General features: G+C 44.2%; 1 protein-coding gene across 2 annotated transcripts in view; it reads left to right on the top strand.

The window, feature by feature from the left end:
* IQCK (IQ motif containing K) overlaps nucleotides 1-26,219 on the top strand; it is a 138,848-nt gene that overhangs the window by 32,894 nt on the left and 79,735 nt on the right. For both annotated transcript variants that reach the window (XM_004087395.3, XM_030800187.1), the window contains 2 exons: nucleotides 11,091-11,143; nucleotides 11,278-11,355. In XM_004087395.3, coding sequence (XP_004087443.1) covers nucleotides 11,091-11,143; nucleotides 11,278-11,355 — 131 coding nt within the window. The remainder of the gene's footprint in view (nucleotides 1-11,090; nucleotides 11,144-11,277; nucleotides 11,356-26,219) is intronic.

The raw sequence follows: 26,219 nt of genomic DNA, 5'->3' as shown, positions 1-26,219 counted from the left end.
GCTAGTTTTTGTATTTTTTGTAGAGATGGGGCTTTGCCATGTTGGCCAGGCTGGTCTCGAATTTCTCAGCTCAAATGATCCACTTGCCTCAGCCTCCCAAAGTGTTGGGATTACAGGTGTGAGCCATCACGCCCGGACCTTTTAAAAAATGTAGACAAGAGGCCCACAGGGAGATCTTCCAGCACAGCTTGATCTGGTGGCCCAGATGATGACTCCATGACTGTTCTCTCTCTTTCTTTCTTGACTGCTTCATCTGGGTTGGCTCTACCCTCAAATGGGCCCTCATCTTGTGGCACCAGCCTATGTCCTATAAGGCTCAAGTGTAGCAGAGAGAGAGAGAGAGTCTCTCCCAGAGTTTCTAATTGAGCCAACTCAGGTCAATTGAGTAATTTGGGCCAGGCATAGTGGCTCATGCCTGTAATCCCAGACACTTCGAGATGCCAAGGCAGAAGGATCACATGAACCCAGGAGTTCCAGACCAGCATGGGCAACATAGCAAAACCTCTGTCTCTACAATAAAAAAAAAAAACTTTTGAAAATTACCTGAGCATTACAGGTGGCATGTGCCTGTAGTCCTAGCTACTCAGGAAGCTGAGGCAGGGAGATCCCTTGAGCCTAGGAATTCAAGGCTGCAGTGAACTATGATCATGCCATTACACTCCAGCCTAGGTGACAGAGCAAGACCCTGTCTCTAAAAATAAAATAAATAAATAAATAAACATACCTTCTTTGGAATAAGTCCTTGAAACTAGGGGAATTATGATTTAGTGGTGTGTTAGGCAAGGAAAGGGGCCCCATCCAAAGCCCATAGTTTTTGCTGAGGAAAGTTGGATTCCTGAAAGGAACTCAGGGTGCTGTTACCAAAACAAATGGAAGGGATACTGAGCACGTATCTTGGTTAGGGTGCATTTTGTTACAACTAGCAGGAAACTGACTTAAATAATACAGAGGATTTATTGGCTCAGGAAACTAGAAGGCCCCAAGGTAGAGACAGAAGGCTTCAGGGTTGGTTTGATTCAGGAACTCTGTGATATAACTGAGGAGGACTTGGTTCTCTCCTGCCTCTCTGCTTGGCCTCTAGCAGTCAGCTTTATCCCAGGGCTGGCTTCCTTTGGATTGGCAAAACAGCTGCGACCACTGCCTTGGCTTTGTATCCACCTACTAAATCAAACAGAAGGGGGACAACAAACTCTTTCAGGAAAGCAAAGGAAATTAACTTCCCAGAAGCCCCAGCACACCTCCCCTGACATCTCATCACTCTGAAATGGGTCACATGCCCATTCCTGATTCAGTGCATCCCTTTGGCCAGGATAAATGTGGACCAGATTGGCTCAGGTCTAGGTGGGGTGAGGTGGGATTATCTCACCTGCCTTATCAGAGTTCACACCTGGAGCTGAGACGGAGTTAACCATCTGCACCTACTGTCACTTACTACCCAGGTCAGGAGCTGCAGGGTGGCAGTTTGGGGGCATTTAATTAATAACCACACTGGGGCCGTGCCTTACTCATTTTCTTTATCTCTTGTGTTTAGCACAGGGCGTGCACACAGTAAGTAAATGTTTGTTGAACAGAGTCAGACTGGAACAATGCACTTTGCTTAATTTGGAAAGAAATCAGTTTTGTGCATGAGTAAAACGATGGCTGAAAATAAATTTTATGTCAGCTTTAAATATGGATTAAATGTGGACTGTGGGTAGAGGCCATAAGACCGCCTCTTTTCCTGTCTTACTCCATGCAACGTAAAATTTTCCCTTTCGGCTTTTGGTTGCTTATCAAATTCCATTACAGTGAAGACTATTGTAGACCATAGTTGGTATCAGGAAACTATTTCTAACTCCTGACAAGTTCTTTGATGATCTCATAACACTAAAATTTGCTACTACAAATAATTCTGTAAAATTACAGAATTTTTTTCTCTTTCTTTCTTTTTTTTTCTTTTTACATTCCTTGCCCATCTCATAGTCATTCATTGTAGTTATTTTCCTTTTTATAATGAAATACCTGAATATCCTTTTAAAAGTACAAGGGCTTTGGTCAGTGAGGGAAGAAACTCTATTTCCTGGTCTTGACCAATAAGGAAAATTAGTAATACCATCGGCTTTTGTTCAAAAACATTTCTAAGGAGTGGAAACAATAGATTCTGGCAGGAAAGGTGTGGTAGAATTATTTTAGCATGATCTCTTTTCAGCCAAAACACTTTCTGAAATGACCCTGTGGCCTGGGCTGGAGGTCTTGGTCAATGTTATTAGTGCATTTTTTGAACTTCTTTAGAGAAGTATTATTTTTCACTAATGAAATGCCTTCTCAGTGGAAAAAAATGTGAATACCTGTTTGCAGTTTGCTATAAATATTTTGGCATCTGGTTATAGGCCAAGTGTATGCTTATTTCTAGGTTCATAGTTATGGATGGTTTCATCGTGTCTGGGAATTATCGGGTATCTGGAAATGTACTGCAGAAAATATGTGGGAAAGGAAGCTGCGATGTTCTATGTGTATGCCACATCCACAGTCCTTAACTGCTGTTCTTTGTCCCTATTTTATCCATGTCTTCATCACCCTGAATACGAGTGATTGAACCAGGAATATGGATCAGGCCCTTGGGCAGCCACTCTTAGATGGCAAATGACTGTGAAATGGTCCACCCAACAGGGATGGTCTCTCTCGGGAGTATCTAACTAGTCCTATCAGATTCTCTCATCTGGGGAGGTGGGATGTCGCACTGCAGAGAGAACAGGCAGACTGTAGTGTAGGGAGAGGGGGACACCTAGAGACAACCTTAAAGGCAGAGAAAGGAGGACAGAGAATCAATTAGGAGAGAACAGCAGAAAAAGCAACAGCAAGCAATGAAAGGAGCCACGGCTAAGGAGCTGAGCTCCACATAACTGGAACCGGAACCAGAACCGTTGTTGGATGACTGTAGCCTCGCCTGTGCCCTGAACAGCCATAAGCAATGGTCCAGGTCTTCCTGAGACCTGGCTCTGCCACCAGCCAGAGAGATTCTCATTTTCCCCCACCATTTCTTTTACCTTTACAGTCACTCCCCGTGGTAGAATAGATTATACTTCAGAAATATTTTTGGCCTCTCCCTAAGGGAGGTTTGACCATGTGACTGACTGCTTTGGTCAGCAAAATGGATGGGCGTGACATATGCCATTTCCAAAAACATGCTGAAAGAGTCAAAACAGGCCAAGCACAGTGGCTCACACCTCTAATGCCACCACTTTGGGAGGCTGAGGCCGGAGGATCACTAGAGCTCAGGAGTTCAAGACCAGCCCAAGCAACATAGCAAGACCTTGTCTTTACTAAAATTCAAAAAAATTAGCTGGGCCTGGTGGTGCATACCTGTAGTCCCAGCTACCTGGGGGGCTGAGGCAGGAGGATCACTTGAATCTGGGAAGTTGAGGCTGCAGTGAGCCCCGATTGTGCCACTGCACTCCAGCCTGGGTGATAGAGTGTCTCAATCAATCAATCAATCGTCAAAGCATGGTTCACCATATTCTTTTGATTGGCCATAAGAACTGGTGACATTTGAGATACAGGCTGCTCTGTCAGCCTGAGTCCTAGAGTAAAGACAGCATGGAGCAGAGAGCCACAGCTGATTGAAATGTTCATGTAACATGAGTGAAAAATAAACCATTGACAAGCCACTGAGACTTGAAGTTTAGTTATTATCACAGCAAAATCGAGCCGAATATGACTAAACAAACAAACCCAGTAACTGAGGTACTATGGTCTGAATGTCTGTATCTTCCCCCCAGGTTCATATGTTAATCTCATCTCCAGTGTGATGATATTAGATGGTAGAGCCTTGGGAGGTGATTAGGCCATCAGGGTGGAGCCTTTATGAGTGAGATTCGTGTCCTTATAAAAGAGGCTCCATGGCCAGGCGCAGTGGCTCAAGCCTGTAATCCCAGCACTTTGGGAGGCCAAGGCTGGCGGATCATGAGGTCAGGAGATCAAGACCATCCTGGCTAACACGGTGAAACCCTGTCTCTACTAAAAATACAAAAAATTAGCCGGGCGTGGTGGCACATGCCTGTAGTCCCAGCTACTCGGGAGGCTGAGGCAGGAGAATGGCGTGAACCTGGGAGGCGGAGCTTGCAGTGAGCTGAGATCGCGCCACTGCACTCCAGCCTGGATAACAGAGCAAGACTCCATCTCAAAAAAAAAAAAAAAAAAAGAGGCTCCAGACAGCTACCTTGTCCCTTCCATCTATGGGTGCCATCTGTGAGGAACCAGACACCAAATCTGCCAGCACTTTTATCTTGGACTTCCCAGCCTCTAGAATTGTGAGAGACAAATGTTTGTTGTTTATTAGTTACCCAGTTTATGATATTTTTGTTATTGCCACCTAAATGGACTAAGACATGAAGTAAATTGAGCATATTTCTATTCCTTGTAAGCCCAAAGAGTCTCAATCAACACAGTGCCATAGCCAGCCACACTTCAGTCCCCTGAACTCACAGCATGTGCTTTTGACTTTTCCAGGTGGAATTATATGAGTCATCTGATGCAGATTCAATTGCTTTTTAATGCTAGCTGTTTCTTCTCTCAGCCTTTGGTCCTCCAGTGTGTCTCCTCTACGTGCATCCAGTATAAAAAATTGGTACAAAATACTGTCTGGATTGAACCTCTATTAATTTCCTCATTTTCGGCTGGGCACTGTGGCTCATGCCTGTAATCCTAGCACTTTGAGAGGCCGAGGCGGGTAGATCACTTGAGGCCAGCGGTTGGAGACCAGCCTGGCCAACATGGCAAAACCCCATATCTACTAAAAACACAAAAATTAGCCAGGCCATGGTAATCCTATGCCTACGCCTGTAATCCTAGCTACTTGGGAGGCTGAGGCTTGAACCCAGGTGGTGGAGGTTGCAGTGAGTGGAGATCGTGCCACTGCACTCCAGCCTGGGCTGTTTAACAGAGTGAGACTCTGTCTCAAAAAACAAAATTCTGCATTTTCTCTTTTAGAGGTCTGGGTCTTTTATGATGGTATTTTCCTTCTATTTCTCTTCTAATTTTATTATTAAAAAAATTTAATCAGATAGATGAACTGAGAGAATTTTGGAATGAATTCCCACATATCTGCTGTCTTGATTCTACAATTTCCATTTTGCTTTATTTGTTTTATCACATATCCATGAACCCATCAATCCATCCCTCTATTCATTCATCTCCGTTTTTTGGATGCATTTCAGAGTAAGTTGCAGACTTAATGAGGACATGATGATGCCTTAACCCTTGACACCTAGTCTTTTTCCTTTTAATTATAGATTAAAAGAATATTTTTAAACCTTGTTAGAGGCTGCCTTAACTCTTCCCTCTGCTCTCACAAACTTGAGCATTTTCACCCTTTAACAATCAAGGACTCAGTGTATTTGCCCACATTACATAAACCCTGGGTGCCCTCGCTGTCTAAATTTCGCTCTTTAATTTCTTTCTCTCCTACTTCCTCTCATTTCATCACTCACCACAACTTTTCATTTGCTTTTCCTTCTCTCTTTCAGCTCCTCAGCAGATAATTTTTAAACTAAACAACAGCTGAACAATATCCCCACTGTTCCACATGTCTGGGTATGCACAGCACGTCCACACTTGCCCAGAACAGAAGGAAAACGCTATTTCTTCCATTTTATTTCTTTGCATCAAAAGTGATTAAATCTGTGTTCATGACCTTCATACATCAGACCATTTGGCTATTTTTAAAGTCTATTTATTAAAGTCAAGCTGCATTCTCTTTACAGAAGAAATCTTTACCACTAAATGATGTGATAAATGCCAAGGGAACAATGCATCTTTTGTAGGGCAAGAGAGAGACACTGCCATCCTACAATTGACAGATTGTTTAAATTATTATACGGCAATTCAGGCTAGTTACATATTTGCGTTGTTATACAAGTATTTTCTTATTTTGGTTAAAGATGGCTTTTTGAAGGGACTCCTATTCTTGCAGGGCAGATTAGAAGACCCCATTACATGGTCTGATACATTGCATTTTATTACGCCAGCCAGCAGTATTTCCATTTTTTCATAAAGGGGTTTCAGCAATGAGGTAAAAGATTGCAGATAATCTCCAGTAACTCAGGCACCACGATATTTTATTTACTAAAAACTCCAGTAAAGGTTTCGGTAAAAAGTGTTAAGGAGAACTTTTCTTTTTGGTGAAACATCAATTTCACAACAATCGTTTCAAACTTATCTTGAATTATAAAGCTGAGTTGGCCATTTCAAAGTAAAGAGGAAAAAAGAAAAAAAATTATGGAAACATTTTCCTAGTAAATATTGTGGGAAGAAAGTAAAGATAAATTGTCCACAATTATATTAGCAATTCCTACTTGTAAATATCAGAACCTGTGTACATGAGTTTTTTCTTGCTTTGATGCTTGAGAGTTGAATGGTGAATTCATTCATTCATTTACTCAACAGGAACTGCTCACCTGCTCTGTCCAGTGCAGTCAAGTTTTTTAAATTTATTATTATTATTATTATTTTGAGATGGAGTCTTGCTCTGTTGCCCAGGCTGGAGTGCAGTGGCGCGATAGCTTACCGCAACCTCCGCCTCCCAAGTTCAAGCGATTCTCCTGTCTCAGCTTCACGAGTAGCTGGGATTACAGGCATGTGCTACCATGCCTGGCTTATTTTTGTATTTTTAGTAGAGATGGGGTTTTGCCATATTGGCCAGGCTGGTCCCAAACTCCTGACCTCAAGTGATCCGCCTGCCTCGGCCTCCCAAAGTGCTGGGATTACAGGTGTAAGCCACCATGCCCAGCCTCAGTGCAGTCAGTTAAGCACTGGGAATATAAAGAAAAAAAAGACATGTGGCCTGTCGTCACAGAGCTTATGATTCACTAGGGAAGATAAACATGGCAGACTCATGTTACAGTCTCAAATGCTATGACAGATAAGCACACGGAAAACTGGAGTAGAGCCCACCCTAAACTGAAGAGGGCGAGATTGGGCAAAGTGGTCCATGTCTATAATCCTAGCACTTTGGAAGGCCGAGACGGGAGGATCACTTGAGCACAAGAGATCGAGACCAGCTTGGGCAACATAGTGAGACCTCATCTCTACAAAAAGTTTTAAAAATATATTAGCCAGGCGTGGTGGCGCATGCCTATAGTCCCAACTGCTCAAGAGGCTGAGGCAGGAGGCAGGAGGATCACTTGAGCCCAGGAGTTTGAGACCAGCCTGGGCAACAGAGTGAGACCCCGTCTCTACAAAAAGTTTTAAAAGTATATTAGCCAGTGTGGTGGCACATGTCTGTAGTCCCAGCTACTCAAGAGGCTGAGGCAGAAGGATTGCTTAAGCCCAGGAGTTTGAGGCTGGAAAGAGATCATGCCACTATACTCCAGCCTAGGTGACAGAGACAGACTCTGTCTCTAAAATTTTAAAAAATATATAATTTTTTAAAAAGACAATGAGAATGCTCAGAAAGGCTTCTTGGAGGCATCATGAAGGATAAATGGTGGTTAACTGATTGGAGAAGACAATAATAGTGCTAAAAAGTCTCTGTGTTTCAAATAATAACCTAATGCAAACTGGCTTAAGTGCAAAAGAGAATATATTGGTTCTTGTACCTGAAAGGCCCAGGGAATTTTGGCTTCAGTCATAGCTGGACCTAGGATCTAGTAGAGTATCATCAAGGATCTGCCACTGTTTGTCTACCCAACAGCATCTCTCTTCTTCCTTGTTAATAGAGCCCCAAATTTGTTCACTCTCAGTGGAACTGCTTTGTCTTTCAGGAGTGGCTGGGCTTAACTCATTATATCTGTGACAATCCTGTTTCCAATACAGTCATATTCTGAGGTCTTGGGAGTTATACTTCAACATATGAATTTTGGGGTGATACAATTCAACCCTTAACACTCTGCCTTTCCCTTCTCCATTTCTCTGATCTCCTACTGGTATCTCTTCGTTGGCTGGACTGATCTGGAGGGTATGTTACAGGAAAGGGGTCCTGATCCAGACCCCAAGAGAGTTCTTGGATCTTGTGCAAGAAGAAATTCAGGGCGAGTCTGTAAAGTGAAAGCAAGTTTATTAGGAAAGTACAGGAATAAAAGAATGCCTACTCCATAAACAGAGCAGCCCTGAGGGCTGCTGGTTGCCCATTTTTATGGTTATTTCTTGAGTGTATGCTAAGCAAGGGTGGATTATTCATGCCTCCCCTGTTTAGATGATATAGGGTAACTTTCTGATGTTGCCATGGCATTTGTAAACTGTCATGGCGCTGCTGGGAGTGTAGCAGTGAGGATGCCCAGAGGTCACTCTTGTCGCCATCTTGGTTTTGGTGCGCTTTGGCTGGCGTCTTTACTGCAACTGTTTCATCAGCAAGGTCTTTGTGACCTGTATCTTGTGCCAACCTCCTATCTGATCCTGTGACTTGGAATGCCTTAACCATCTGGGAATGCAGCCCAGTAGGTCTCAGCCTCATTTTACCCAGCCCCTATTCAAGATGGAGTTGCTCTGGTTCACATGCCTCTGACATTTCCAATAAGGTTACATTCCAAAGGGGTTATACTTCACCATATGAATTTTGGGGTGATACAGTTCAACCCCTAATATTCTTTCTTTCCCTCCTTCATCTCTCTGGTCTCCTGCTGGTACCTCCCATAGGATGGACCCATCTGGAGGGTACAGGAGCCTGGTTGATGTGAACCATGAAAAGCAGCTTCCTGAGGTACAGAGCAGGGTAGGGAGGGTGGATCTGGAGGGGCAAAGAGGATTTCCAGGACACTTTGTAGCACCTTTCTTCTTGGGAAGGATCTCTCCACATGGCAACTAACACCTCTAGACTGACTTGATTCTTAGCTCCTGCTATTTTAAAAGAAGACACAGAGATTTTATCACCCGATTTCCATAACAATTCTCTAAAAGAAGTTTACTGGTATTCTTTGGGTTACAAGAACAAACTTGAAATGGAAATAGAAGACAGGATATCTGGTGCTCCACCCCATTGGCAGGCTCAGCTTATCTTCTCCCCATTACTCTGGGATGTCTTTTCCCTTGTGGCTTACTAGGTATCTATCCCTTAGGGGCTGCATTCAGCTGCCTGTATTGAAAACTCAAGAACGGTGGTAATAAAACGAATGAAGTTTATTTCTCCTTACACATTTAGATGTCCAGAGTAGGGCAGGCCCCGGCTGGTGCTGTGGCTTAAGGAAGTCAGCAAAGACACAGGCTCTTTCTATCCCCTGCTTTACCATCCTTAGCACGTGGCTTTGGGCTTCATGGCTAAAAGGGGCTGCTCCACTTCCAGCCCCACATCTGTGTTCCAGCCTGGAAGAAGTGAAACGAAACTTCAAGGAAGAAGGGGCAACAGAAATCAGGAAAGTAGAATTTTCTCATAGGTCCCTAGAATATGTCTGGTTTTAGCTCATCAGGCAGAACTGTATGACGTAGCTGTCCCTTGCTACATGGGAGCCTGGGAAATGTAGATCTTTGGCTGAGCTGATTGCCATTTGGAAGCAATCAAGTTTCTGTTAATAAGGTTGAAGTGGAGAGTGGACTTTGGGTGGAGAGCTAGCAGGGTCAGCCACACTGCTGGCGGCACCTGTGTGCGGGGTGTCTCGTGAAGGTGGCACTCAGACCCGAAGGACTGCTGCTCGGAGGATTTGAGTGGATTTGGGGTAAAGCAATATATACAATTACTCATAAAAAAAGAAGCACAGTCTAAATTTAAATAACAAAATCCTTCAATTCCAAAAGCGTGTAATAAGCCCTGATACGAACACTGCCTTTTATTAGTACCTAATGTCAGAAAATGTGCTTATTGAAAGAGGACTAAAGAAATGTCTTTGGAATTCTTTGCCCAAGTTACTGTTTGTTGATGTTCTTATAAATCTCATAAAGAATTCATGCGTATTTCATCTAACACAAGCAATCAGTTAACCTCCCTTCCTTTTTCCTACTCAGGCATGTGGGCAAGGTAAGAATATACAGTTGACTCCTAAACAATACAGATGCCAAACCCCCGTGCAGTCAAAAATCCACTTATAACTTTGGCCGGGCACAGTGGCGCACACCTGTAATCCCAGCACTTTGGGAGGCCGAGGCAGGGCAGACTGCTTGAGCTTAGGAGTTCGAGACCAGCCTGGGCAACATGATGAAACCCCATCTCTACAAAAAATACAAAAATTAGCCAGGCATGGTCGTGTGTGCCTGTAGTCTCAGGTACTGGGGAGGCTGAGGTGGAAGGATCACTTGAGCTCAGGAGGCAGAAGTTGCAGTGAGCTGAGATCACGCCACTGCAGTCCAGCCTGGATGATAGAATGAGGCCCTGTCACAAAAAGAAAGAAAGAAAATCCACATAAAACTTTTGACTCCCTCAAAACTTAACTACTAATAGCCTACTGTTGACTTACCAGTCACACAAATTTTATATATGTATTATATTCTCAAAACTTAACTACTAGCCTACTGTTGACTTACCAGTAACACAAATTTTGTATGTTTTATGTATTACATACTGTATTCTTATAAGTAAGGTAGCAATAGAAAATTTATTAACAAAATTATGGAAAAGAGAAAATGTATTTACTAGTCATTAAATGGAAGTGGATCATCATAAAGGTCTTCTTCCTCATCTTCAGGTTTAGTAGGCTGAGAAGGAGGAGGAAGAGGAAGGATTGGTCCTGCCGTCTCAGAGGTGATAGAGGTGGAAGGGGAGGCAGGAGAGGCAGGCACACTTGGTGTTAAGTTTCTTTTTTTGTGTGTGAGGCAGTATCACCCTGTTGCCCAGGCTGGAGTGCAGTGGTGCGATCTCGGCTCACTGCAGCCTCCACCTCCCAGGTTCAAGCAATTCTCCTGCCTCAGCCTCCTGAGTAGCTGGGACTACAGGAGCCCACCACCACGCCTGGCTAATTTTTGTATTTTTAGTAGGGACGGGGTTTCACTGTGTTGGCCAGGCTGGTCTCGAACTCCTGACCTCAAGTGATCCACCTGCCTTGGCCTCCCAAAGCGCTGGGATTACAGGTGTGAACCACCATGCCCATGTTAAGTTTTATTGAAAAAAGTCATGTATAAGTAGACCTGTGCAGTTCAAATCCATATTGTTTCAGGGTCAGCTGTAATTTAATTATCTCTTCTCCCTTTAGAGGAAAAGAACCAAATTCATTGCCTGTGATTTTCTGACCGAGTGGTTATACAAGTAAGTTGTTCATGTTTGACTATTCAGTGATCCTAAGAATTCAGTCGTGTTAATTTGCAAGCAGAATAGCAACAACTGACTTGAATTCTTGCTTATTGTTTTCTTGTCAATCAAACATATGGCATCGTGACCAGCCAAAATCCAAAGAGGGCAGGGGAGCCATTCACAGAATTTTTCTCCATTCCTTTTGTGGAGGAGTGGCTAAAGCAACAGTGAGTATGGCATAAGGCTTTGAATAATTTATTCCTAATTTAAGATTGCATTAATAATAGTTTTCTTCAATCTAAGAGAACAAACTGATGTGATCCATCCAGGACTTTGGGCCAGTCGTATTTGTGACTCCTGTCTCTAGTTATTCTTAGCCTAGGCTAACCTTATCCTAATCAGGCCAGTAATTTCATTCAAGAAGCACTCCAGAAATAAAATAGAAAACTTAAAAAGAATTATTATCCTAAGTAATTTATCCCTCCATTCCCTTCATTTTTTTCTCTCTCTCTGAATGTAATTATGTCTCAGCAAATATGACTAAGCTTTTCTAAATACTTAGAAAATACTAAAAAAGCTTAAATAATAAGTTACCTGCATCAATTCTCCATTTATAATATAATAAAGAACATGACAGATAAAATTAAAACTCTTTGACCATTCTAATATGGGTTTCCTCCCCACATTGAAGTAATCACTTCAGTCCACAGTGCAGCCTTCCAGACCTCTTAGTTATTTAGCTATATAAAATCAGTTTATGCTGCCCTGTCTATGGAGTAGCCATTCTTTTATTCCTTTAATTTCTTTTTTTTTTTTTTTTTTGAGATGGAGTCTGCTCTGTCGCCCAGGCTGGAGTGCAGTGGCGCGATCTCGGCCCACTGCAAGCTCCGCCTCCCAGGTTCATGCCATTTTCCTGTCTCAGCCTCCCGAGTAGCTAGGACTACAGGCGCCTGCCACCACACCCGGCTAATTTTTTTTTTTGTATTTTTATTAGAGACGGGGTTTCACCGTGTTAGCCAGGATGGTCTTGATCTCCTGACCTCGTGATCCGCCTGCCTCGGCCTCCCAAAGTGCTGGGATTACAGGCATGAGCCACCGCGCCCGGCGGATCATGAGGTCAGGAGATCGAGGCCATCCTGGCTAACATGGTGTAAAAATACAAAAAATTAGTCGAGCGTTGTGGCGGGCGCCTATAGTCCCAGCAACTCAGGAAGCTGAGGCAGGAGAATGGCGTGAACCCGGGAGGTGGAGCTGGCAGTGAGCCAGGATGGTGCCACTGCACTCAGCCTGGGTGACAGAGCAAGACTGCGTCTCAAAAAAAAAAAAAAAAATCAGTTTATATCTGGCCGGGCATGGTGGCTTATGCCTGTAATTCCAACACTTTGGAAGGCCGAAGCAGGCAGATCACTTGAGGTCAGGAGTTCGAGACCAGCCTGGCCAACATGACAAAACCCCGTCTCTACTAAAAATACAAAAATTAGCTGGGCATGGTGGCACATGCCTGTAATCCCAGCTACTCGGGAGGCTGAGGCAGGAGTATCACTTGAACCCGGGTGGTAGAGGTTGCAGTGAGCCGAGATCGCACCACTGTACTCCAGCCTGGGGGACAGAGTGAGACTCTGTCTCAAAAAAAAAATTTAGAGTCTCGGCTCTCAGTTGTCACATATTTTGCTTAAATCTGCCCTCTTTGAGAATGCCAAGATGAATAGACCCTTGGCTGACTTTGGCAATTTTGAGAATTTTAAAAACCCCAGATATTAACCAGTTTTTTTTAAAAAAATCTAAGATTACACACTGAAAGGAGAGAAACATTGGAAAACCTTGTTTCTTATTTAGCTTTTAAACCTGTGCCTGATTTTATCTGCTATGAAATGTATAGTCCAAAATTTATTGATTTGCATATATTTTTCTAAGACAAGCTTCTTTGAGTATCATTCTCCAGGTTGCTGCTTTGCCTTGAAAATAAAATATTTTTCCATTTGTAATAACCAATGAAAAATAATCTTAAAAATAATATAACTTCTCTAATAAGAATCCTCTTAGATTTATTTATTATACAAATACCTTAATTTTAAATGGCGCTGATGTCCACAGGAAGCTCATGTAAATATACTGTAAAGGAGCAGTAGCGGTCATTTCAGCTGCACTCCACAGGAACAGAAACACAAGAGCTCTTGCTTTAACTGGCATTTGTATTCTCTACATCCATGACCTTTCAAAGAGATGCCCAGATGCATGATAAAAATTAAAGTGATTTTTTTTTTTTTTTTTTTTTTTTTTTTGAGACGGAGTCTTGCTCTGTCACCCTGGCTGGAGTGCAGTGGCGCGATCTCGGCTCACTGCAAGCTCCGCCTCCTGGGTTCACGCCATTCTCCTGCCTCAGCCTCTCTGAGTAGCTGGGACTACAGGCGCCTGCCACCACGCCCGGCTAATTTTTTTTTGTATTTTTAGTAGAGACGGGGTTTCACCGTGGTCTCGATCGCCTGACCTCATGATCCGCCCGCCTCGGCCCCCCAAAGTGCTGGGATTACAAGCGTGAGCCACCACGCCCGGCCTTAAAGTGATATTAATCTATTTGATGCAATGAATATCTATTGAACACCTACCCAGTTCAGCTGCACAGAGCTTGGTGCTGTGGAAAAAACAGAGATGAATAAAGTATGGCCCTGGCCCTTGGGGTGAGGGAGACATGTTTACAATTTGCTGTAGTTTCTGTAGTGAGTGTTGTAATTCAAATGTTAACAAAGCATTAAAGGGAAGCGGGGAAGCATGAGACCATCCACGTGCCCTTCCTGGTGGGCCTGGAGCCAGCCCAGCTGGGGCAGCGGCCAAGCTGGTTGGTGCCCAGATTTGGTCCAAGGCAAGAACTCGAATGCTACATTCTTCTTGTCTCAAGTAGGAATAGTCAGAGAAGCAAGTAGGAACCAAAGTTCTTAAGGAGAACAAGGGTGGGAGCCGGGAAATATCCAATCCAGGTTGTCTCAATATTGGCGCTGTTGACATTTAGGACTGGATAATTCTTTGCTGTAAGGAGCTGACCTGTGCATTGTAGGATGTTTTGCAGCATCTCTGGCCTCCACCCACTAGATGCCAGTAGCACCCTCCTACAGTTGTGACAATCAAGAATATCTCCAGACACTAGCGTATGTCCCCAAGGGGAACGAGGCAAAACTGCCTCTGGTTGAGAACCTCTGATTTAGTCCAGTAGTTTCAAAACTTTAAGCCAACACTTTGGGAGGCCGAGGTGGGTAGATCACTTGAGGTCAGGAGTTCGAGACTAGCCTGGCCAATGCAGTAAAACCCCATCTCCACTAAAAATACAAAAATTTGCCAGGTGTGGTGGCACATGCCTGTAATCTCAGCTACTTGGGAGGCTGAGGCAGGAGAACTGCTTGAATCCAGGAGGCAGAGGTTGCAGTGAGCCAAGAAGGTGAAACGGGAAAAGTTACCTTGTCCCCCTTGCAGGGTGTGCAACAGGGGGATGTGGCTCGCTTCTTCAGTGCCCTGCTGCTCAAACCTCTAGGGGAGCATACAGGCAGGCAGGTTGTGGGACTCTCACCCGATGGCGGTGTCTATAGGTGAATTTACAGCTGAAGCCCCAGTGGGCATATGTTACCGGGTGCTCTCTTAGTTTGCCATCTATAGGCGGTTTGTGTTAACCAGCTCAATTCACCCTCTACCTTGTTGCAAGGACAGAGGGATTTCTGTATCCCAGGTTCTTGCCTTTGTGTACCGGAGGAATCAGATCACACGTGGGCTTGGAGAATGAGTGCGAAGTTTTATTAAGTGGAAGTAGCTCTCAGCCGATGGAGGAGCCAGAAGGGCACCATGGTTTTTCCCATGGAGTTGGGCTGCTCCGTGGCCACAGCTCTCCTCCAACTAGCTGCCCTGGCCAAACTCAGCTTCGTCCTGCCAGGTGCCTGTGCCTATCCATGTGCTCTTCTGCTGGCGTGCTCCTCTCAACATCCTCTCCATGAGCCGCTGCTTGTATCTTTTTCCGCTGACATGCTCCTCTCGACGTTTGGCTGCCTGGGTGTCTGCCCGCTAGGGTCTTGGGCTTTTATATGCCCAGGATGGGGGGTGTGGCAAGTCAGGGCGGTCTTGGGAAATGCAACATTTGGCAGGAAATGCCTGTTCTCATCTAGGTCCCTGGGGGTGGAGCCCTTGCCAGGGACCATGCCCTTCTCTACGGAGCACTTCCCCTACCCCCTTCTTCCCTTCCCAGCACTCCTGTATCAGTGGTACCACTGCACTCCAGCCTGGGTGACAGAGCAAGACTCCATCTCAATAAATAAATAAACAAATAAATAAATAAAATAAAATCACCCAGGGAACTTTGGAAAAATATTGGTACCTAACTTCACCCAGATTGATTAAATCATAATCTTCAGTTATAGCCTGGACATTGTTTTTTTGCTTTTTTTTTGTTTAAAGCTTCCTAGGTAATTCTAATATATAGCCAGGATTAAGAGCTTTTCCATCCATAGGACAGAAAAAGTACTGCATCCAGGAACTAATAAATAGTATAATTGAGCCATTGCTTCACTAAGAGCTTTGATACATGCCATTTCATTTAATCTTCACAACAACACTAGGATGTAGGTACTAAAGCTGAGAGCCCACAGCTGGAAAGTCCATGAAGTGAGATGGGTTTTCGACAAATAAGGTGATTATACGAGTATTATGGATGGACATTTTGAGTATGGCTTAATGATACAGATTGGAGGAAGATAACTTTCGAGGGGGAGACTCTGTCAAGGCTTTTTAAAGGAAGTGAAATATAAACTACAGTAGTGCTTCAGGCAGAATTAAGACCCTGAGCTTTTGGGATAGATAAACCAGTATTCAAATCTCCACCACTGGCTGGGGGCAGTGGCTGACACCTGTAATCTCAGCACTTTGGGAGGCTGAGGCAGGCAGATCACCTGAAGTCAAGAGTTTGAGACTAGCCTGGCCAACATGGCAAAACCCTGTCTCTACTAAATATACAAAAATTAGCTGGGCGTGGTGGTGTGCATCTGTAATCCCAGCTACTCGGAAGGCTGAGGCAGGAGAATCATTTGAACCCAGGAGGCAGAGGTTGCGGTGAGCCGAGTTCGCACCACCGCACTCCAGCCTGGGTGACAGAGTGAGACTCCGTCTCAAAAAGAAAAAAAAACCACACAAAAAAACATATCTCCACCACTTACTGATCCTATGATCTTGGGCAAGTGTTTATCTATTACTGTGTAACAAATTGCCCCAAAATATAGTGGCTTAAAGTCATAAATATTATCCTATAGTTTCTCTGGGTCAGGAATTTGGTAGCAGCTTAGCTGGGTGGTCGTGGTTCAGAGTCTCCCATGAGGTTGTAGTCAAGATGTCACTGGGGGTGCAGTCATCCGAAGGCCCAACTGGGGCTGGAGGTTCTGCTTTTAAGATGGTGCACAGACATGGTGCTGGTTGTTGTTTGGAGGCTTTAAATTTTCCCCCATCTGGGTCTTTCCATGGGCTGCTTGAGTATCCTCGTAACATGGTGACTAGCCTCCTTCAGAGTGAAAGATTTGGGCACAAGAAGGAAGCATGGTATCTTTTATGACCTAGTCTTGGAAGTCAAATACCTCCATTTCCATCACATGCTATTAGAAGCAGGTCACCAAGTGCCACATTCGAGGTTTAATAATTAAGCTCTACCTTGGGGAGGGAGGAGTATCAAAGAATGTGTGGACATATTTATTTTAAAAGCATCACAGCATGTCTGTCTCTAGGCCTCCAGTTCCTTATTGATAAATGTGGTGGTTGTGAAGAAGCAGTGATACAGCTACAAATGGGATCGTGAACAAGCCCAACCTGTAATAACATGTGGCTTACTAAATGGTGAATAGTGGCTTATTGCCATTGGTGGACATTGTGACATTCCAGGCCAAAGACCCAAAGATGAGAGAAGAGACCAGATTTGGTCCAGTCACAGGAAACCAGCATCGCTAGCTCCTGGAGTGTGTGAGGACATAGGGATGAGATGGAAGCTACGGCTAGAAGGCAGTTAGGGGGTGGATTATGGTTTTCAGTAAAAGAAAGAAGTTAGGGCATTATTCCATAAGCAAGAGATCATTCAAAGGCTTTTCTGCAGAGGTGAAATGGGATTAGGCTGTTTTGGAAAGATAATTCCTGAGACAGTGCACAGGACATCTGAGATTGGGGAGAGCCTGGAGTTGGGGCTACTAGTACCAAGACTGTCTTTATAGCCGTAAGGTATTGAGTTAGGGCCATGTTAGTGGTAAAGGGGGGACGTGGGATGGGTAGAATGGATGGATGACACAGGATAAATTTAGAGGTAGAGAAGGGGTGTGCCTGAAATGGTGAGATTTGCTCCTGGGTATGTGGGCGGCCCATAATGGAAGCCAAGAGACCCAGCCAGAAGAGGAAGTGCAAGGGTAAAATGATGATTCCTGTCTGGGGCACATTTAGATTGAGGTGCTTCTAGGATATCCATGCCAGAAACGTTGGCCTAAAGCTTACAAGTAGGATATGAAGAGAAATGGTTTGGGAATCAAGAGCCCCACATCGAATGTGTGGATTAAGTCAAGATGGACAAGGGCTGAACCGAGGGGTAGCCCAGAGTTGATTCCAGAAGTTCAATGAATGGCACTTACTCTAAGTCATGTGGTTGGCAGTGTAACGATGACTTGTTTCAACTTAGAGTCTATGTTGATTTTAAATGACTGGCAACGAGAAATAGGGGTGTGTTTATTTTCTATTGCTGCTGTTACAAATCACCCCAGAACTGACAGGTTTAAAACAACACAAATTTATTACTGTACCGTTCAGGAGATCCAAAGATTGACTTGGATTTCACTGGGGTAAAATCAAGGTGTTGGCAGAGCCTAATTCTTTTCTGGAGTTTCTAGGGGAAAATGTTTCCCTGCCTTTTCAAGCTTCTAGAAACTGCCTGCATTCCTTGGCTAGTGGCCCCTGCATTCCTCTTCAAAGCCAACAATGTTGCATCTGTCTGACCCTCTTTCTTAGTCATATCTCTCTGACTCTCTTTTTTTGGGGGGGTGGGGGGGTGACAGGGTCTAACTCTGTCACCCAGGGTGGAGTGCAGTTGTGAAATCTCGGCTCACTGCAACCTCTGCCTCCCAGATTCAAGTGATTCTCCTGCCTCACCCTCCCAAGTAGCTGGGATTACAGGCATGTGCCACCATGCCTGACTAATTTTTGTATTTTTAGTAGAGACAGGGTCTCATCATGTTGGCCAGGCTGGACTCAAACTCCTGGCCTCAAGTGATCCACCTGCCTCAGCCTCCTAAAGTGTTGGGATTACAGGTGTGAGCCACCTCTCCTGGCCTCTCTGACTCTCTTTTGCCCCCATCTTCCACTTTTAAGGACTCCTGTGATTACATTAGCTCACCTAGATAATTCAGGATAACCTTCCCATTGCAAAATCCTTGACTTAATCGCATCTGCAAAGTTTCTTTTGCCATTGTCAGGTAAGTATTCACAGGTTCTGGGAATTTTTTGGGAGGGATGCGAGGGTGACAGGGTCTCCCTCTGTTGCCCAGGCTGAACTGCAGTGGCACAATCACAGCTCACTGCAGCCTTGACTTCCTGGACTCAAGCCATCCTCCCACCTCAGCCTCCTGAGTAGCTAAGGCTACAGGTGCATGACATCATGCCCAGCTAATTTTTGTATTTTTGGTAGAAACAGTGTTTTGGCATGTTGCCCAGGTGGGTCTCAAACTCCTGAGCTCAAGCAATCTGCCTGCCTTGGCCTCCCAAAATGCTGGGATTACAGTTTTAAGCCACCATGCCCGACCGGTTTCTGGGAATTTTGATGCAGACATCTTTAGGACCGAAATTCTGCCTACCACAAAGGGTAATGGAGAATGTGGAGAAATTTAAAGTCCCTTTCTCTTAGAGATCACCTACATTTTGCTGAAGATTGCTTACATTTTAAAATAGTATTCCAGGTTTTGTATAATAAAAATGATACATGCTGAGTGAAAAAATTCAAACAAAACAGAAAAATAAAAAAAAAATGCACAGAAGAGCCGGCCTCCCAGATATAACCATTGTTGACATTTTGGTGAACTTTTCAGATACTTTTCTATGTATCTCCATATGTATATAGACATAAAAAAATGTGTAAGTATTCCTCTGAGACTAGAGCTAAGAGTGAGAGAAAATTTGAGGTGGAGGGAGAAGCACTGAGAAAGTTCATGGTGGGTGCTGTCACTAATGTTCACATTCATGTAGGTGTGAAGGCATCTGCTGAGAGGGAGGCAGAGGTTTATGGAGGAGGGGAGGGGGTTGCAACAGCTGCTGTGGTGAAACCGACAGGGAATCAACAAGGGATAAATAGGGATGGCCCAGCTGATGGCCTGAATTTGTGGTGCATATAAACAGCCTGCTTATGTGATTGTCTCCAGCAACCCTCCACAGCTCTGGAAAGGGGGTGGAGAACAGATGGTTGATAAAATCAGGGTTGAAGACTGGCAAAGCTAATCTAGTAAAAGGTCTAGACTGGGCCCAGGGGATCGTAGGTACAAGTGAAAGCATTGTTTCCTTTTTAAAGAATGTCTCACATTTTTAAATCATAAATTACCATATTTTCTGAATTATGTTAACGCTTTAGCAACCAGTTTTCAGGAAGAGAAAGAAACCCTACATTAGGTGTTCACATTGAAAGTAAGAAACATACCAAACTCAGAAACACTAAGATGAGGGTAATGGGGTCCATCTTAGAATCAAGACAATTTGTTTTTAAAGATTCCAATGTGTGGATCTTAATTGGATCCCAATTCAAAGAAGCGATATAAAATATTGGAGACAACTGAAAATTTGAACACTTAATAGTTGATGAAATAAAAAAAGTTATTATTTAAGATATGATGAAGAGAATACTAATTTCATAGTCATGATTAAAAAGTTATTACTTTTCAGAGAAACATGCCAAAATATTTATATATGAAATTACATATTCTATGGACAGGGGTGAGGGAGGGAGGGAAGCTACCATTAACTGACATGGAGAACAGTATAATTGAAGCTGGTTGATGGAGACATGGACTCCTTTTAATTTTTTCTGTCTACTTTTGTATAGCTTTTAAAATTTACATAACAAAAAATTTTTTAAATGAGATTAGGGCTAGATGCAGTGGCTCATGCCTCCCAGCACTTTGGGAGGCTGAGGCAGAAGGATTGCTTGAGCCCAGGAGTTTGGACCAGCCTGGGAAACATAGTGAGACTCCATCTCTATAAAAAATCAAAAATCAGATCATGGTGGTGCTCACCTGTGGTCCCAGCTACTCAGGAGGCTGAGGTGGGAGTATCACTTGAGCCCCAGAGGTTTAGGCTGCAGTGAGCTGTGGTTGTGCTGCTGCAATCCAGCCTGGGTGACAGAGTGAGATTGTGTCTCAAAAAATAATAATAATTTAAAAAACATTAAAATGAGATTGTTCAAAGCTCCTTATGAGCACTTGATAGTGTAGGAGATGTGCCCTGGGCGAGGAGGTATCTACTGGAAGGCAATGAACCAGGAGGGCTGGGGGCCATTCCCTACTGGAGGTGGCTGGAGTGACAGACAATGGAGGACTGAGTTTTCCTATGATCATGCTGAGAAACTCAAACGGCATTGAGGGAAAATGGCCCTGGGGAAAGAGGAGATGGCAGGTGCAGCCCAACTGACAAGTGTTGTGGTGCTGAGAAGGTCTCAGTCACCCCTCCAGAGACCTGGCTCTGAATGTGCACAACTTCCCAATCAATTCTCTTATGTTAGTCTCAGGTAACTCCAACCCTCCCACCAAACCCAAACCCAGTTTCCCCAGAAACAATGAGAAGGAGGATTAACATGATCAGAGCCTTGGGTTTGTTCTAAAGAACAAGTCTCCAATAATCTTAGAGTTCCTGGGGAACAAGGACATGGCTTTCTATGTCAAGGGTCAGCAAACTTTTCTGTAGAGGATAGTTAAGTCTTTTAGCCTTTGCAAGCCACAGACGGTCTCTCAGCTACTCAACTCCCTAGTTGTGTCATGAAAGCAGCCATAGATGTACCATATGTGAATGAATGGGTGTGGCTGTGTTCCAATAACACTTTATTCACAAAAACAGGTGGTGGGCAAGATTTGGCCCATGAGCTACGGTTTGTTGATCCCCTGTTTCAGGTGGACACCAATAACCTTCCCAAACCATGGTCTCATGTAAAAACAAAAAAACCCAACATAATTAGAAGTAAATAGTAGGTGGGAAAGATGGAAGGAGAGAAAAGTTTATGGTTACATCAGGAATTCAGGAACTTGATATGTGACAGTCTTCAGTGATGAACCATTCTAAGATGTGACCTTTCTGTTGGGTGACTGACCCAGAAGGAAGGTAGGGTTCATTGGAAACGTGGACCCAAAGTCATGGTATTGCGGGGGTCATCAGCATAGATAATGAAGTAGCTGAGAACACTGGGAGGAGACAGCTGAAGAAGATGGCAGTGAGTTAAATCCCAAAGTTGCCAAAGGAAGTGTAGGAATGTTCTAGAAGTCAAAGAAGTGGCAGTGTAGTGTGGTGGTTAGGAGCTTGGAAGCAGTAGAATCACACCTCTGCATTCTAAACTCAGCTCCACCACTTCCAGCTATGTGACTTTGGGCAAAGATGACTTAATCCTTCCAAGCCTGAGTTTTTCCATCTGAAAAATGGCCTTTATCTGGACGAAGTTCCCCACCTAAGAGGAATCCTAGTGCCAACTATTATTATATTTCATTATTGGTACATATACCAAGCAGGTATGTTCCAGCTAAAGGGAATTATTTATTTAGCTAATACTTTTTTTTTTTTTTTTTTTTGAGACAGGGTCTTACTCTGTTGCTCGGACTGGAGTGCAGTGATGCGATCTTGGCTCACTGCAACCTCTGCCTCCTGGGCTCAAGCCAGCCTCCCAAGTAGCTAGGATTACAGGCGTGTACCACCATGCCTGGCTAATTTTTTGTAGATTTCACCACATTGCCCAGACTGGTCTGGAACTCCTGAGCTCAAGTAATCCGCCCTCCTTGGCCTTCCGAAGTGCTGGGATTACAGGCATGAGCCACCGTGCCCAGCCAGCTAATAATTATTGAATGCTTAAATATGCTCTTAAATTATGGGGCAGGTATATTCATAAGAGGGCTGGCTACCATTTATGAAACACCTACTATGTGCCATGGAAACATGACACGTGGAAACAGACAAACATGGTTCCCGTTTTCATGGACAGACATACTGTGTATAGTTGGATTGAAGTGTATGTGTACTTAATTTATGCTAATTCAATGATATGCTTTTGGGAAGAAGAGAGAAAGACAGAGAAGGGAAGAAAGGGAAAGGGATAAGAATTTTTAAGGCCGGGCACGGTGTCTTACGCCTTGCCTGTAATCCCAGCACTTTGGGAGGCCAAGGCAGGTGGAGCACAAGGTCAGGAGTTTGAGACCAGCCTGACCAACATGGTGAAACCCCATCTCTACTAAAGATACAAAACCTTAGCCAGGCGTGGTGGTGCGTGCCTGTAATCCCAGCTACTCAGGAGGCTGAGGGAGGGGAATCACTTGAACCCGGGAGGCGGAGATTGCAGTGAGCTGAGATTGCGCCACTGTACTGCAGCCTGGGCGACAGGGTGAGACTCCGTATCAAAAAAAAAAAAAAGAAGACTTTTTAAAATGCAAGCAATTCTTGCCACTTTACTCTAGAGGTGACGCATAAAATAGGACATGTGACTTAGCTCTTTCCTCAGCTGTTTTCAATTTTGGGTACCCCTCATAACATAAGAAGCTCATAAGGCTGTTTTCATATTTATATATTTAACTAACTACCTACCAAACATTTACATAGTGTTTACTTGGGTATTATTCTGGGTACTTTACAAATATTACCTAATTTAACTTACATCACAACCCTACAAAGTAGAAAATCATAGTATCCCCATTGTATTAGGCTAGGCTAGGCTAGGTTGCAGTTATAAACAATACCAAAATACCAGTGGCTTAACCCAATAACAGCTTATTTCTTGCTCAAAAAAGACTGTGGTAGGTTGGACAGCCGTCTTACCTCTGAGGTCACTGACACAAAGGAAGAAAAGAATGTAGGAGGTCCCTCAGCTCTTAACCTTCTTAGTCTAGAAGGTCCTTAGCCTTCTCACCTCTCTTTACAGAGCATGGCTTCAAGCCAGTTGCAGGGGAGGCAGGGATACATAAAGGAACATGTGGATATTGGTGAACACTAGCTGTTCTGGGCAGGCTTTTTTCTTTCTTTTTTTTTTTTTTTTGAGAAGGAGTCTATCTCTGTCATCCAGGCTAGAGTGCAGTGGCACTATCTAGGCTCACTGCAATCTCTGCCTCCCCATTTCAAGCAATTCTTCTGCCTCAGCCTCCCAGGTAGCTGGGCTATAGGCACCCACCACCATGCCTGACTAATTTTTGTATTTTTAGTAGAGATGGGGTTTCACTGTGTTAGCCAGACTGGTTTTGAACTCCTGACTTCAGGTGATCCACCTGCCTCGGCCTCCCAAAGTGCTGGGATTACAGGCATGAGCCACTGCACCTGGCCCACACGCATATTTCTAAGAAAGAACTGAGGCAGAGAGAAATTAAGTCTTTGCCCAGGATCTCAAGCCAGTGCATAGTGGAGGCAGTATTTGAACATAGGCAACCTGGCTGCAGAGTCTATGCACTGTTAAGAGTGTGGCTAATTACTCTGTTCTACTTCCCCTTCTGTCACCTGGTCCTTAAAGTGATCAGTACTGAGACTGGGAGAAACCTGGCTGTGCGAGACAGCTTGAAAGATGCCATGTCCCGGGCACGGTGGCCACGCCTAGAATCCCAGCACTTTGGGAGGCCAAGATGGGCAGATACCTGAGATCAGGACTTTGAGACCATCCTGGCCAACATGGTGAAACTCTGTCTCTACTAAGAATACAAAAAAATTACCCAGGCATTGTGGTGCACGCCTGTAATACGCCAGCTACTCGGGAGGCTGAGGCAGGAGAATCGCTGGAACCCGAGAAGCGGAGGTTGCAGTGAGCCAAGATGGTGCCACTGCACTCCAGCCTGAGTGATAGAGTGAGCCTCTGTCTCAAAAACAAACAAACAGACAAACAAAAAACGATCTCTCACGTACTCTAATTGAAGTGTGATGAGGGTGTTTTTGTCCTTACCTTTTAACAGGGATAGATGATGTCATATCTCCCGTTGGCTTTAGTCCTGTTTATTAATCCAGCACCATCCTCTTTTGTAGTATATAGTCGTGACTCAACCAGCCAATCAGAGGCAATGAAATTATTTTCTAGCACATTAAGAAGAGAAAAAGTTTAAATTTCTATTTTGGCCAAAAAGAATGGCGCTGAGAATCGGTCAGATTCATTTGCAAAAATAAATAACTAAATGAGCACGAAGAGCAAAAGTGCACCACTGCCTTTCTGGTCTCATGTCCCAGAAGGGAAGGCTCATGAAAGACATCATTAAAACTGAGACCTTCAATGAAACAAAGATTGTGTTTTTGAAAAGAAAAGGTTGCTTTGGGTGAAATGTCTTTTCAGCTAAATTTTATCCTTGAAACAAAAAAAAAGGTGGAGGGCTGGGGGAACCTATGATGTGTTCATGTTGATGAAAGGTATCTTGTGACCAAAAACGGAGGTGAAAACAAAAGTGTCACCGTGTCGTTTGAGGACAAGCTCCAGTCGCATGATGATCTATTTGTGCTGAGGCTGATAGTGGAACTGAAAATGCTCCTACCTTCAGAGTGGCACAAAAAAACTGCATTTCGTACTGAAGATTATAATTAAATGGTGGCACGGCAGATAATTTGCTGTCATGCCCTCTTGATAGAAAAAAAAATCCTTTTAATTTATTTTGTCTTATAGAAGAGTAGATTTCTGTGTCAGTAATTTCGGAGGCCAGAGAGTCCCAAGAGGATAGTAAATCATCTTTGCTTTTTATATTCACATTCATCTTCAAATAGAGGGAGGAAGGAAAGCTGTTTCCTGAATTTGGGACGTGCTGAGATGTGTAAATTCTCTAGTGCCTCCCTCTTGCTGGAGGTTTGACATATGGGTGGCCCTTTCTCAGGGGCACTCAGTACTGCTTCCGTTCTTTCTTTCTGCTGTTTCTCCATGGCTGTTTAAGAACCAGTTCAGGGCTGGGCACGGTGGCTCACGCCTGTAATCCCAGCACTTTGGGAAGCCGAGACTGGCGGATGACTTGAGGTCAGGAGTTCGAGAGCAGTCTGGCCAATGTGGTGAAACCCCATCTCTACTAAAAAAATGCAAAAATTAGCTGGGCATGGTGGTGCATGCCTGTAGTCCCAGCTACTCGGGAGGCTGAGGTGGGAGAATAGCTTCAACCCGGGAGGCGGAGGTTGCAGTGAGCTGAGATCGTGCCATTGCACTCCAGCCTGGGTGACAGTGCGGGACTCTGTCTCAAAAAAAGAAAGAACTAGTTCAGAGAGCCTGTGCGAAGCAGTGTGGCACGCACATCTAGGCCCCAATCTTAGCCCCACCATTTAGTAAAACGTTTTCTCTGAGTTCTATGAGCTGTTGTAGAAAATTATCGAACTTGAGGAGGGGATTGTGGGAGCCTCCAATTTGTAGCCAAGTCAGGCAGAAGTATGAGTAACCTGGAGACCCATTCCTTGTGACTGGCATCTGTAGTGGAGAGCATTCTTGTGGGACTAAGCCCTTATCCTGTGGACTCCCTATGGGCCTTCTGTGGGGTCTGCACTAACTGTGGGTAGTTAGTGTCAGAGTTAAATTAAATTGTAGTGCCTGTAATCCCAGCACCTTGGGAGGCCGAGGCGGGAGGATTGCTTCGGGTCAGGAGTTTGCAACCAGCTTGGGCAACATAGTGAGACCCCTATCTCTACAAAACATTTTTTAAATTAGCTGGATGTGATGACACACACTTGTAGTCCTAGCTACTCTGGAGGCCGAGGGGAGAGGATCACTTGGGCCTGGGAGGCGGAGGCTGCAGTGAGCCATTAGCATGCCACTGCATTCCTGCCTGGGCAACAGAGTGAGACCCTATCTCAAAAAATAAATAAATAAATAAATAATAAATTGTAGGATGCCCAGTTGGTATCTGCAGAGAGCTGGAGAATTGCT

This window comes from Nomascus leucogenys, chromosome 2, assembly GCF_006542625.1.
Source record: "Nomascus leucogenys isolate Asia chromosome 2, Asia_NLE_v1, whole genome shotgun sequence".
Lineage (NCBI taxonomy): Eukaryota > Metazoa > Chordata > Mammalia > Primates > Hylobatidae > Nomascus > Nomascus leucogenys.
This window is presented reverse-complemented; position numbering and strand designations above follow the sequence as displayed.